The sequence below is a fragment of the Channa argus genome, chromosome 15 (assembly GCF_033026475.1).
Source record: "Channa argus isolate prfri chromosome 15, Channa argus male v1.0, whole genome shotgun sequence".
Classification (NCBI taxonomy): domain Eukaryota; kingdom Metazoa; phylum Chordata; class Actinopteri; order Anabantiformes; family Channidae; genus Channa; species Channa argus.
This window is the reverse complement of record NC_090211.1, coordinates 9,396,504-9,411,202: the sequence shown is the minus strand read 5'-3', so window position 1 is coordinate 9,411,202 and position 14,699 is coordinate 9,396,504. Positions and strand designations below refer to the sequence as shown.

The following is a 14,699-nucleotide window of genomic DNA, read 5'->3' as shown; positions in this document are numbered from 1 at the left end:
GAGTTCCGAATGTGTACTGCATGGATTTTTAAATAAAATTAAAATGAAACATGAGCACTGGAAATTATAAGACAACTAACTTGAAAGTTATTCCACACACACTGTTAATCACATGCCCTGCAGACCTTTGCCTTTTAATATTTCACAGAGAAACCTATTTAGGAACATTATTAAAAATTAAAGCACTATTTCACTAAGACCAAAATTATCCTCTTCCTCAAAACACTAAACTCTAAGGTCACCTCCTGAACCAAAAGCCCTAAACTCATATAACAATTTTGTAAAACAAGACTAAAATCAGAAAGAAAGGGATTTGTTATCTTGCTCTGTCAGAGTGCACACATTATTAATAGGTTGGAATTCTAGTAATATGAAAAGAACTGACAAAATGAAGCAGGGAGATGTTTATGTTTTGAATGTTTTTTAAATATAAACTACAATAATTACAGCATGTGCATGCCGAAACAGAATTAAAAGTTTTTCTGCTTTTGATCAAACAGATTGAGACAAATTTAGTAGCAGTTTAGTAGAGTATGACAAGCTCTGCATCATGTGAGGAGCAGTTCATTTTAAATGTAAATCAACAAAGGTATGTCAATAAACCAGTGTCAACATCTCTTTCTGTCAACACTCCATGGGTTTTATAATTCACACACCCCCATCAGTCTATATCTGCAATGTTGGTGGCCTATTTTAGATACTGGGGCAATATTTACCCCATTTAGCCCAAGGACTCCTGGAAAAAAAAAAACAAACAAAGGCCCTAATGGAGGTACTCTCAAGAGAGAAATGAGAAGGATTATCTGATGCCCTGAGGTGTCCTGCTCCTGTGGTGGCTGTAATGGTGTGGTCGGTTAAAGGATGGGGGCATGGTACACAGCCTGAAATTCAAAGTGACTATGTAATCAATGGCCTGAGGAAAATAGCTGTTCTTTGTTTAGGAGGGTAAGCAACTCCATACACTTTCCTAACAGTGAGACAGGGACAGCACTGAGGAAGGGGAGCTTGCCAAAGGCGCATGGTAACTGCTGTCAGAATTAGGCAATCTGACTGCCGCCTTTCCAAACGGGACGTAACTTATCCAAGTGCTGGCATTTTACTGCTCCCTTTCAGTAGCAGGCCAAGAAGAGAAAAAAAGGAAAAGAAAATCACACTGAAATATCCTATGAGATCATTACTCAAACGTATAAGACAAGCACAACAGGGCTCCTGATGCCAGTGGCTGTCCTTACATGAACACAAGGGCTGGGGGCGGGGAGCTGCTGCAGTTCCCATGTGGTCAGAGAGGGGTTAGCTCACATGGCGACAGTACATCACAGAGTAGTGACAGTGCTAATTAGGAAACAATTAAAATAATAAAATATATACTTAATGAAATGAACAGCACCAAACTAACCCTGCAAAGTTTTTATTCGTTAACTGAAGAAAAAAAGAGAACTCCTATTAAAGACTCTTTTCATTACTAATCCAATAATAGGTTATTTTTTAAATAAAACTTTTTTTAAACATTTTTTAATAAACTGGAACCTATAAAAGTTTAGGATTTCTCTTAAATAATTATTTGATCATCAAAACTGGTTTTATATATTTTCCTGTTAAGCTACTGGCCAAATAATCAATCTGCCGTTTCAACAATGTGACCACAGGTGATCATGTTGAAGCATCATTCCAACGCAAAAAGGACAAATGGTGGTGCTACGAGTTGTTTGTTTTGTGAATCTGACTCACCTTTGACAAGCAGTTCAGGCTCTTCCTCAAGGCCCATCTTATTCTTCTCAATGATCAGGCTCTTCATCTCTTCAGACACTTCGGACACAGTGTGCCTGTGTGGAAGAGCAGGACGAGAATGTAAATAACTCTGCTTCCCTCTCAACTCAGCTCTACCCCAACTGCTCCCTCCCTGGATAGCTAATTGGCCCAGAGACACACAGTTGGCTGTAAGCCCCCACCCCATGTGATACCTTGCCAACTACAAGTCTCTCTGATACTCTTAGGTGGTGGGTCACGCAGAGGGGACTGGAAGAAGTGCCATAGATATCTGTCCTCCAGCATTCTCCCATTTTACCTCCCTACTGGCATGCAAGCACACAAACACACACTGATACATACCACGCCACTGCGCACAGCTCGTCTCTCTTTTATCACTTTGGCCTGGCGAGCCTGAAAATAAACGTGACAGAACGACGCCGGCCTGACTCCGAGCCAGCCAGCTCTCATCAGTCAGAGCAAGGCAGAAGGTTCAAAAGGTCACGCCCTTACATAGTTAAAAGCATAAACATCAAAAACATCTGTAAACTTTTCTTTCTTGACTTTGTTAATGCCTCATTATCACATTAGCAGCTACGTATTTCAATCTACAGAGACTTGTGAGCATTGGGTCAGGCAATGTTGTGGACAAAAATCCGACTTTGTTATCTCAAGCCAAGCCCCATTTCCAGTCTTTTAAGATTGTTTAGAGGTTTTATCTCTCCTCATTCATTTATGTGATTACTTATTTATTTATTTTCTCTATTTCCTGGCTCTAACTAGCATGTGAGGTAAGTGACAAACCCCTCCCTCCTTCCTGTCCTCCTCCTCCTCCTGGCATTATTACTCAGGAAATGAATCGAGCCCATCCTCCCAGGGTTATCTGGCCTCTAGTCACCTACTCCTTCGCCAGCTGATTTACGGCGTTATTGATCTGATCGTTACGAAAGGTTCCTCCTCACGGAAGGCAGCAACAATCAATGAGTCTGAATATAACCTTATCTGCTTTGACTCAGCTTACAAGACAGAAGAGGCCATTTCCTGTCTTTCTGTGTGCGCACACCTGATCCTGTCTATACCATGACCTGTTTAGTCGCTCCCTGTGACATTACTTATTATTACCTTTACAGTAGTCAATCCTGACTGACTGGTATTTCTAATTGAAGCTCATGCTCAGACACAGTGAAACTCTATATGGTTGGCCAGTTTTTTTGTAAGTGCATATAAACTCATCCATGGCATCACCACAGAGCAGATCTGAGAAGGACAGAGTCAGGATCCTGTGTCATTCCACTGTATTACTAAGCCTTCTTGCCTACCACAGCAGCAGCCTGTGGGGGCCTGTGATGATCCCTGCATCCACAGACCCACTAAAAGGCATTAAAATAAACACAGATATGTGAGGACGCCTCTTATTTGAGGTTGTTAATAACTCCTGCTGCATAAGAGAGTCGTGCATGCAGACGGGTTATGTAGCCCAAATGGGACAGGGATTAGATCTATAGAAAAACTACACCCAGGCTTGAGTATATAGCGTGACCTGCGAGGCAGGGGTGTTAATGTTTGGCTCCATGGATTATTGCTTGCTACTGTTTGAGAATAGCAAGAATCAAAGTGACTTTCAACAATAGAGTTTATTGAAGATGTCATGTGGTACACACACTGTGCTTCAAACTGGTCATTTTCTGATTAAGGTTTAACTGGACCTTTTTCTCATCATAAAATAACACTTTTCTGTAAAGTGAAGAGATCTACATGTTCTATAGTTTGGGTAAATATTTGAGCACTGTTGATGCGGGGACTTTGGATCACCACAGCTGTCTAGCAGCCCCCCCGCAACACACACACACACACACACACACACACACACACACACACACACACACACACACACACACACACACACACACACACACACACACACACACACACACACACACACACACACACACACACACACACACACACACACACACCAGAGCCCGTGACGGTGAGGCCTTTAGTGCTTTAGTGGGCAACTTCCTGTGGAGTCCAGGAAACAATTTGACATGGGGATTAGACAGCACAGAGAATAGAGTGACTGAACATCTACAGACAGCACTTCTCTCTGTCTCTCTGAATGTCACAGTACACAACATGTATTAATCCACAGCACTTATAATTAAGGTATTGCCCAAGCTCTGATTGTATAACCATGTCTGTTGTGACACTGACTTTCAGTACATGTGTTTGAATATGAAAAGGTGCAGCAGTGGAAAAGAGAAAAAAAGACCCTCACAAGTAGTTGTTTAAAAAATATTAAAGCAGTGAAAGCTCAACATGTTGGCTGCCCAACAGGAAAGAGAAAGGAAGTTGAAAGGACAAGAAACACAATTTCAAAAAGAACAAAAACATTTTCTATATTTATTCCATAACATCTCTGGAGCCAACATTAACATCGTGTGTAGTTGGGTCAGTGTAAATGTCCTCCAACTTAGAACAATACCTGATACATTGTGAATACTGCCAATTATTTGGCTAAGTGGGAATTTGGTGCAACTAATAATTGTTGTAATTTTAATTAATTTACAGATTATTATTATTCATGTTGCCTATAAAAAGCATGAATAAAAGTAAGACAGTGATAAGTACTCATCTTATTTACTCCCCAAATCAAAACCAATCAATTATTACTAATCAATTATTTTGTACAGTCAAGAACAATTAAAACATACAGTAGCTACCAATTTAGAGAGATGACAGAAACACACTGCCAGTACTAACACTAATGAGCCAAACCCACACACACATGTCTTTAGCTCAATTTAACTAACCTCTGCTCAGGTTGGGTGGAGACATACTGGGAATTAAATGAGGTCACCAAATGCCATGTATTTAACAGTGTATGACGTCCTGCCCTACCAGGTGCAACAGAACTAACAGGAGGGCAAAGCTGCTGTCAATCAAGAGGCCTAAATCAGTTAAAATGCATATACCTTTGTAGGTTTGTGGTTACGTTGTCCTAATGACACTGTACTGAAAGCTATTTGGGATTTTATTTCTCACTGCAACCTCACCAGCTGTAAATTTTGTTTGTCACACATAGACCCTGCTTTGACTTCAACAGTGAATATGTGATCAGGTATTGTTTAAAGGTATTGCTGAAAATACCATTTACAAGATGTATTTCCAACAGTACAGGAAACAGTGGCCCTGCCCATTTAGGCAGCAGTTGCATCATATTTTTGAATGTCATTAAGAACAACATAGCCGGAAAAACTGTGTCATCAGCATCTGTTCAGAGTTGGCGTCAAAGATAATTTCGTGACAAGCGTGATGTAACGGTAAAGAATTAGGAAGTGGCCACAACCCAGTGGGTAAAGAAATGATCAGTTGCTGGCAGAAAAGTATTTAATGCAAATACTATTTAAAATGACTATTAATTGAAACAGGGCTATAAACAGTGTGTTTGTACCTGGTTTCACTTTTTATCAAACTGACTGAAATAACACAGACCACAAAAGTAACTAATCTAGGCTATGTAAATGAAGTAACAACAACATGGGGTTACCTTATTTAAACACATCAGAAGAGTTTGGAGTAATGGGACTTATCCTGTTTTTCCCCATTCTACAGATGTCGGTGAATGCAGCATTATTTACACCACAAAGCTAGAGATGGACTTAAATCAGCTAAGTTAAATAAGTTCAATGCATTATTTGCAGTCCTTTCATTGTGACACACATAAATCTCTCAAGTATGAGCAGCACAATGAGTCAATTAGTTAGGGACTGTTTGTCTGGCGGTAGCTGCAGGAGCGTCGAGTAATTGATTTGAGTTCAGGGTCTAATCAAAATGCTGAAACGCTAATTAAAGTCAGAAAGTAATGTCCTTGCTCTTGGGCTTGGATGACCGCAGTGGAAACAGCAGAGACATGTCCAAGCATACAAACCGGGTCCTTCTGACCACAAGAACATACACAGTGGCGAATCTGACCCTTGAACGGATGAGCCATTGAAATACTTGGCGATTTATCTGATGGATGAGAAGCCCAGATGGGTCCAAAAAAGGCATTCAAACATGTGACCCTAACCATCTGCATTTTTGGTGATGACCAGGCTCATATACTATACAGAAATGACAGCCACACATCAAGTTACACTGACTCAATTAGACAACTGAGCAAACACCAAGGGTAAATATCACTATCTATGCCCTTCATTAAAATTAAACTAGGTCACTAAATAAACAGTTTCTGTTTGTAGAAATTCATGTATTTCTCATTCTATTGACCCCATCCCCTCCCCCAAGGTACATGGGCTGTTGCATGAGCCTCTGGCTGAAGCTGGGCTGGTGGGAAAAAGGGAATGTGGTGATTAAGACTGGGCCTATATGACCTCCCAGCTAAAAATACGCTGTTTATTCAAGACCACTGCCAAGAAACTCTGGACTAGGCAGAGGGGAGAGAAAAAAAAAGTTCTGTTTTGAGAAAGTAGGAAAAGGGGTGTGCATATATATATGTGTGTGTGTGTGTGTGTGTGTGTGTGTGTGTGTGTGTGTGTGTGTGTGTGTGTGTGTGTGTGTGTGTGTGTGTGTGTGTGTGTGTGTGTGAGAGAGAGAGAAGCAGGAAGTCTGAGTTAGTGACTGAAAGAGATTGTGTTGATCAGCAAGAATTTTATGATAAAGAGTCAAAGAAAAAGCATCTGAATGAAGTCACTCTGACATTGAAACGTAGTGAATTAAAACCTTCTATATTTGCTGATCTTGAGAAAAGGACTTGTCTCTGATGGTTGGATAGCTGACAGACAGGCCAACAGACAGGCAATTACCAGGGGCCCACTTCTAAGGCTTTTTACACAAAAAGCCACGTCTCATAGATTCACAGTCATCCATGCACACAGACACAGACACATTCAGGCACACTGTTCTCTTTCAGCCATTAATGCCTTGCAGTCCACACCAAAGAAGTCAGATTTTTGACTTTCAAAAAGGTGTCAACGAAGAAGGGTAAGCCAAAGGGAACTCAGACTGGACAAATGGTAAGACAGACAGAGAGAGAAGTTCTCATGTGTCCATTTTCCTTCTCCTTCTGGGACAGTGTGTACTCTACACTGCCCCAGCAATTAGAAGCAACTTCAGAGTGAGTAAAGTGGAATGAATCTGAAGGCGATGTAAGACAGATCTCAGTGTAAGTGAATCAGGACGGAGCGAGTTGCTTGGTACTTTATATTGATTGAGAGACAGACAGGGGAGACCTCACATTGTCCATCAGGGTACAAACAGACAAACATAGACCAAACTCATATTATCACAGGAAAAATCAAGCTGAGTTTTTGGATTTATAAGTGACAGGATCCATGAATTTCAGGTTTAGTTTAAAATTACAATTAATTGCTTTGAATTGCTTAGTTAGATGTTTTTTAAAAATAATTATAAGATTATAATTTGTTTTATAATTTTGTTTAAAGTTTACTGTTGCTATGCACTGTCATTAAAAAACATTTCTTAAACTAAATGGTTAATCAAAAACATAACAGGGAGATTAATCAATAATGAAAATAATGGTCAGTTGTATGTCAGTACACACTGAAACACACCTTTCAATAAACATGCATGCAAACACATAAAAAAGGCCTACACTCACATGCGAGCGTATGTTCCTCCCTAACCACATCAGGCCTAAAGCTTGACGAATTATCTGAGCATTATTATACACCAGAGATTCCCCCAATTCATCACCTTCACATGCGGGTCATTTTTCAAACTGATATTCAAGATTAATGTCCCTTTCTGGACAATTCAATTCAATGGCTCAATAAAAGAATAAAGTAAAACAGAGCTGCCCTGCTTCTTACGTAAGACTCAAAATAAATGGATATGGCACATGTGCTACATTACAATGCCATGGCTTATCAGAGCCTGGCCTTGCTCTCCCTCCACACAGATGAACTTTCGGGCGTGTTCACTCGCTGCCCAGGTAATGACCGTGGGCCAAGCTCTGTAATCCCTGCACTCAATGTGATGATTACATCCAGGCATTTAACACACTCCCTTCAAAATCAGTAGTTTATTATGCCATGTGGCCTGAGGCCACCTCCACTATACTGTTGAAGTGACACATGCATACACACATTTGAGCCACTCCTCATCTGGGAGTGCTACTGAAGTAGGACTGAGTCACCCAGTCCAGTCAGCCTACCTTACTTCTACACTTCCTTCTTTCCCTGAAATCTTAAGAGACAGCAAGTTCTGTATGACTGTGGCAAAATATCCCAGGCTCACCTGATCAACCCACTTCCTAGTGCAGCTCTCTGTCTTGTTTTCATTTACTTTATATGATGAATCCTACAAGATGAACTGGTGACTCACTGCCTGCAAGTCTGCAGATGTACAGTAGAGATTGTGGATGAGGGAAGAGTTGTATGTGTGTGTGTGTGTGTGTGTGTGTGTGTGTGTGTGGGGGGGGGGGGGGGGGGGGGGGGGTTGATAGGGGCAGGATGTCAGAGGTAGAGTGGAGCAGAGTCTGAGTACATCCCTGTCTGAGATCACAGCCCTGCATTAATAGTCCATGCTCTATGAATTGCTACTTTTGAATTTCACTAGCATTCACTTATACAGTTCCTCTAAAAAGCATTGGAACAGTAGGGCCAATTTATTTGCTTTGGCTGTGCACTGAAGACATTGGCGTTTAAGATCAAAAGATGAATGTAAGACAAAAGTTATTTTTTAGCTTTTATTCTATTGTATTTACCTTTTGTATCAGATGACCCAAATTTCAATTGAGAAAAAGTATTGTAAGAAGTGATTCTAGTTATCCAGATGTGTCCTCTAAGTGTCCTAAGAACAGCTGACTTGGATGTTTACCTTGGCATTGCCAATGCAACAAGTCCTGAGAAAGAAAGAAACAACAACTGGAACAATGCAGTCAGAGCAGAGCGAGTCCATCACCAGACCTTTACCAAGCTGAACGTAACTGAACACCTGCTCCTTTACTTAATGATGATTTTTTTCATCTTATATTATGAACTGTCGTCTCATTCTCCAAAGTACCAGCAACACAGAGAAATGTCAGATCATCTTCAGATATACACGTCTAGCCTGTACCGCGTGTATAGATACACATGTTAGCATGTTTGGATATGAGGTTAGGCACATGTGTCATGGCTAAGCATGTGAAGAGAACATGGCATGACATGCCCTGCAGAGGAAGTGAAAAATCAAGTGATTTTCACACATGTGCCTGCCAGAAGATAAATACAGAAATCCCCAACACTCTGAGGAAGTATATGAGTAAAAAAAAAGGAACCATTACTTCCTAAAATTTGGGGGAGGGAAAAAAAATCTCTGTCTCTCTCTTCTTACCCATTTGTTCCATTGGCTGTGCGAGTTGGTTGAGAAACAGTCACCTCAGCTGGACTCTGTCAACAGAGGAGAGAGAATAAGGTAAATAGATGATAACACAACATAAATAGTAGTCTGTCCTTAGAATTAGTCCAGAGCTTGCATAGATCCCTCAAAGGTTTGCCTTCAGTGGCCATGTTACAGTAGAGCATGCAGTCGTTCCTGGCAGGCTCAGCACATAGCTGCTCTGTTCCTGTAATGCTTGGCTCTCACTTGCAAAGGGTAAGCTGGTGGGGAGAAATATGGCATGCAAAACAGGCTCATTTAATATAGGAGTGAGGAACACAGAAATCTTTTGTGCTGGAGCTCTGTGCATCTCAACCAGCAAGCCCTGATATGCTTTTATTCGAATCACACATTTTTCTAAGAAGGTTGTTAACCTAAAAACAACCTTGTTCTTAGAGAATGAATTCAAAACACAAACCACTGCCTTAATCTTTTTTAACCATATGTTTATAATGACACAAAATTCTATTAAAAGGCTGTTAGTTCTTTGTAAAATAAAGGGATAAATTTAAGGGAGTCTCTGGTTGTATAACACATAAAAGGCCCATGTGTAGTAAAATAGGTACGCTGATGATACATACCCACTGAACACAACAAAAAATCTTATTATTAAAAATTTGAAACGTTATCTTGACTGCAAGTCAGCTGTTCAAATTAAATTGTATTCTCTCAGTTTCAGATAAGATTGTTTTTTATATGGAAATCTGGGTTAGCTGCTACTGACTACCAGTGGCAGACACGTAAAATCAAATTTCATGGATTGAACAATGAACTTTTCATTCCAGGACTCCTCTGTTAAGCAGAAGACAGGAGAGGATGTTTCCTTTCACAGTGGTGAGGCCCCCAGATTCCAAACCCGACCCTGGAAAACCCCATCAGACATCAGTGGGGATATATGCAATTTGGACTGATTCCCTGGTGTGCAGGGCAGTAATGTGTGTCTCCCGTGGCCTGACTTGTTGTCTCTGGGAGCCACAGCCTTGAGCCAGCTTCTGTGGCTGTCCTGGCCCAGCCCAGGGGTGTTGGCCTACCTGAAACATTATCCAGGTCAGCACTGGGCCCCTTACAGTTCACACCACACTTTACTACTGGGCAAACTAGTCTAAGTATAGCCTTTGCCCTGCAAAAACAGTCTACTGCTTCTTTTTAGATGGCTCAAAATAACAAAGAAAACATGAACTGCAAATTTATATGCAGGTATGGAATCTGTTTTATATGTATATTCTCAGACAAATGAGTGGAAAGATGAAGGTTTGGATAATGAGATTTGATTAATATTTAACTCGGGGTCAAACCAGACAGGCAAGAATAACTGCTCAGATAATAATAGCTCAGAATCTAACTTGTTAATGAGTGTGTACGGCAATTCTGATCCTGTCTGTTAACCATGAATGATTTACCAAAACCAACTAACCCAGAAAAGAAAATTCAGCCAGCCAGCCATGACTGAAAATGACTAATCAATAATAATCACATCAAGGAGTGAAAAGCTGTAAATCCATGACAAAAACAAATCAGAGGATCAATACACTAATGAGTCAGGTAGATTAAGTTATAATATGTTGAGTAATTCTCTACAAAATGTGACAAATTACAGGAAAATAGCTTTTCAATTGAGTTAATGGGCTGTGGGATGAGGAGCAAGGATAGCGTGCGATGCAGAGCCCTGGCAAAAGCTTGCGCTTTGGACGGGCAGAGGATGAATCACTCCAGACTAGAGCAGAGAATGGAGGGAAAGATGCCGTGATGTGTTCGTTCCATGGCCGACTTCCGCTCTCGCTTTCCCTCTGTCTACTCTCTCTCTCTCCCTTCAGCTCTCCTGGGAGGCTGAGTAACCAGGAGGAAATGCTTGGGCTCAGCCAATGCCGGCCTGAAGACCAGATGTGTGGCCTGGAGGTGGTGAGGCAGAGATGCAATAGAAACCAAATATAAACTAGTCTACCATGACACCTTTGAAGACAGAGGGCCGCAGTGACAGTTAATGGGATCAGCAGTACTGTGCCTGTTTGTTCCAGGTAGCAGGATGCACTGCGGTGATCCAATATACACTTAAAAGTGTGCAGCCTATGTGGTGGTAGTTTATTGGTAAACATGACTTCACGTTGCAAAAAAGTTGAATAAAGTTTCAGTGGAAACATGGAAAGAAAAGAGAATGACGGATGTCCTGTCCTAAAATTAGTGCTTTGCTGTCCCAACACTAGAGGCATTCAGCTCAGTGTGACTGTTTGGGCAGCTGTTGGAGAGTTTCATTGAATGAGGACTGTAAACATGAAGAGAAAGTGCTTTGGCATGGCCCTGTGCTCTTAAGGGCTACACAAACGTCAGGACTGACTCATGATTCCGACCTCAGTGAGAACAGTCTTGGCAAGGAATAGTGTCACCTATGACTTTGGTGCTGGAGATGCAACACGTCCTGGCAACATGATGAAAACCTAGAGATTGTGGTGAAGGATTTGGATCTTTAAAGCAAGGAAGACTACAGATTTGCAAGTTAATTGAGCTGTTTGGATAAATAATGGAAGGTAGCCCTAAGGAGTTTTGCCTGGGAGTCACTTTGGACTTTCTTCAAACCTCCATCCCCAACCTGTCTAATGGCACCATGGAAAACCAAACAGCAACAGTATCAGCAAGATCTGCTTATCCACAGAAGAGGGCATCTGAGGAGAATCACAAATTGTGTTAGCTAGGAATGGGTCAAATGATAATACAGGCTTAGGGGGGTTCAGCTGTGGTCCTAATTATTGGGCTTAGTGTAAACTTTCGACACCGTGTCACAATACCCAAGATAAATCAATGACACAGATCGAGAAGAAACTGGATTTGTGGAAGTGGATTGATTACCTGCAAGCACCAGGGAATCAATAATCAATGACTACAGAATACCTGGGTATTCTTTAATCAGTCACATACCTGCACTGTAGAGGAGTTAGTGTTTTGCACACCCTATTAACAAAACATTATATTCCATATTTCAATAATTTATACCTTCCTCTACTTTGATTAATATGGCTGAAACTCACCACACTCAGCTCAGTAAGCTTGGCTCAACATCCAGTGACTGGTAAATGACGATTAACAAAAAAAAAAAGCATCATTACAGTTTATTACCACTACATTAAAAGTGATTCCTGTATCCCAACTACTGTTTGGTCACACATTAGATCGCATAAGTAAATGTGTTTACTGTTTGAAGTAACATTATCCCAAAAAAATGAGTTAGAAAAAGTTTTATCAATCAAATGTGGCAACAAAAGTCATAATTTATGTGAAGTAGCTAATAAAATATTAAAAAAAGGTCAGATGACATTTCTCCACTCAAGGTCATCTCACCAAAAGTGTTCTTCTTAGAAATGACACAGACAATTTAATAAACCAATGTAAAGCCATCCACAGGAACACAATTCTGCATTTAGATCAAAGGCTGTACTTTATTAAGGATTCTGGGAAAGTTGCAGGAATAAGTGGCCCCTTAATTGGTACATATTACTATTATTTTGTACAGATTGTGACTAGAGAGCACATTTAGGTTCTTTTGGTGACCAGTAGGCAGGCAGATGGTACATTATGACCATGTTTGCCAAAGAGAAGTGTGCAACACCTCCCTGCGAAACCCTGAGCAACAGATGTTGCTTTTATCTAGTGGCTGCTGGTTTTGAACGTCTGTTAAGGTAATAACTGTGTAAACCTTACCTGTTCCCAACGTTTTCATGCAAATCACTGCGGCGTTGCATTGGTTGGGTGCAAACAGACAAAAGGGCCAATAAATAGAAAAGCAGGATATGCAAGCCCTACCTTCTAGATAGATTTTGCCTGTACTTATAAAAGGTCATACCATCTTTTTAAGACAGAAAATCTACGTCTGCTGCAAAACACAATAATAACAAACTCTGTAAATTTAAATTCCACAGGAGCCAAAGACCATAAAGGCTTATGTGTAAAAGCGTGGATTTTTGCACTGTACATTAAAAGCTGTACATTGGGGCATAAAGAAAGAGACAACCTCAATGCAAGGCAACAATGCCCCCTCACAAGTGGGTGGACAATGCTGAACTCTCCCTGCCTGATCAGATGACTAATAACATTACAGAGAAGAAAAGGCTGCAGTCTTACTTGCAATTGCAATTGAGCAGACGGAGGCCGAACACACAGCATCAGTATAACACACTGGGTTCTACAGCTTGTGTGTGAGTGTTTGTGTGTGGGATCGTTCAATGCCTGAGCCTCAAAGACCATGCAAACCCAAATGTAAACCTGGGCGGCAGCAGCAGCAGCAGCAGCACCACCACCACCAGCAAGCACTGAGTCCTGTATCAGTGAGTCTAGCAGTGAACAAAGAGATGATTCCCACACATGGGGATAGCAATAGCATTGCTATTATCCCTATCTATCGATATCTGGGCCATCATGGGATCACAGGCTGCATTTCTTGTTTAATTCCCAATTTACAATTTCCCTTTCAATTTCAATCCTTTTCATATAATTTTTATATCAAGAAGTTTCTGCAACAAAACTGACACATTACTCCTGAAGCTCCTGAGGTATAATGTTCAAAACTAACAGGACTCTACGTTCACATTACTCTGGGCATTTTTTGTAAATAACTCTATACATAAGTATGTACACTGCTCTGTGTGCTGCAGGTGGAGAGTTCTTACCCGTCCATTGGGAGTCAAGTCCTCCTTGTTGCGCAATTCAAAAGACTCTTCTTCCTCTTTCTCCCCATAGTCCCGTCCAAGCAAACTGAAGCCCTGCCTGCAGCACAGAAACCAGCAAACTCCCTGCAAAGGCATTCAAATGAGGTTAAGGGAGTCGTTTTCTGCTATCCAGGTGGGTGAATTCAACATTCACGGTGTAACCTCGGCCACAAGTAAGTCCAAGAGTTGCGTGTGAGCATGCGGGACAGCCTCTCCATAGATATCCAGCGCGGAGGATGTAGGGTCTGACAGAGAACACGTCTAGTGAGTGTACATGACAGAAGTCATACTCCAACAAAACCGCAGGAGAACTGGTTCAGGGATAATCCTCCTCCCCCCCACCCCACCTCGCAGACTAGAGTAGATTCGCTCACGACACCTTGCTGTCCCTGTTGGAGCAGTTTCACCCAAGTACAGAAAAAATATATATTTATAATCCCAAACTGGCACTGAAAGTTAAAAACCTATCGAGATGAATGCGCCTGACAGATACACACTCTTGACATGGTGACATTTTCACAAACACATTTGGCAAGTGTTGTAAGACTGCTCCTGTGTGAAAAACCCGACTGTCTTGACTTGTGAGTTTGAAACAAAAGCGTGCTGCAGCTGGGACAGGATGGTAGGGGAGGCGGGTGGTACATGTAGCCTCGCCCACATGTATCATGTCTTGCATGTGATTGGTTGAATACGGACACTCCCTGAATGACACGCCCACAATACACGCCCCTCCTCACTGACAGCGCATCACATGTCCTAGGGTGCATGATAGTAATCAAATCATGCAAACAGACATGGCGTCCCAATGATACTCTTTTAATAACTGTCTGTAACATTCATTAGATTCCACTCACGCATGAATCTCCAGTGGTG

General features: G+C 41.3%; 1 protein-coding gene across 2 annotated transcripts in view; it reads right to left on the bottom strand.

Annotated features, from left to right (window-relative positions):
* plekhh3 (pleckstrin homology, MyTH4 and FERM domain containing H3) overlaps window positions 1–14,453 on the bottom strand; it is a 29,263-nt gene extending 14,810 nt beyond the window's left edge. Inside the window, exons 1-3 of one of the 2 annotated variants that reach the window (XM_067477167.1) lie at window positions 13,788–14,453; window positions 9,088–9,143; window positions 1,729–1,823 (exon numbers count right to left, since the gene is read on the bottom strand). In XM_067477167.1, coding sequence (XP_067333268.1) covers window positions 1,729–1,823; window positions 9,088–9,143; window positions 13,788–13,922 — 286 coding nt within the window. In that variant the 5' untranslated portion in view covers window positions 13,923–14,453. The remainder of the gene's footprint in view (window positions 1–1,728; window positions 1,824–9,087; window positions 9,144–13,787) is intronic. The other variant, XM_067477166.1, reaches the window with a different exon arrangement.
* Window positions 14,454–14,699: the final 246 nt, after the last annotated feature.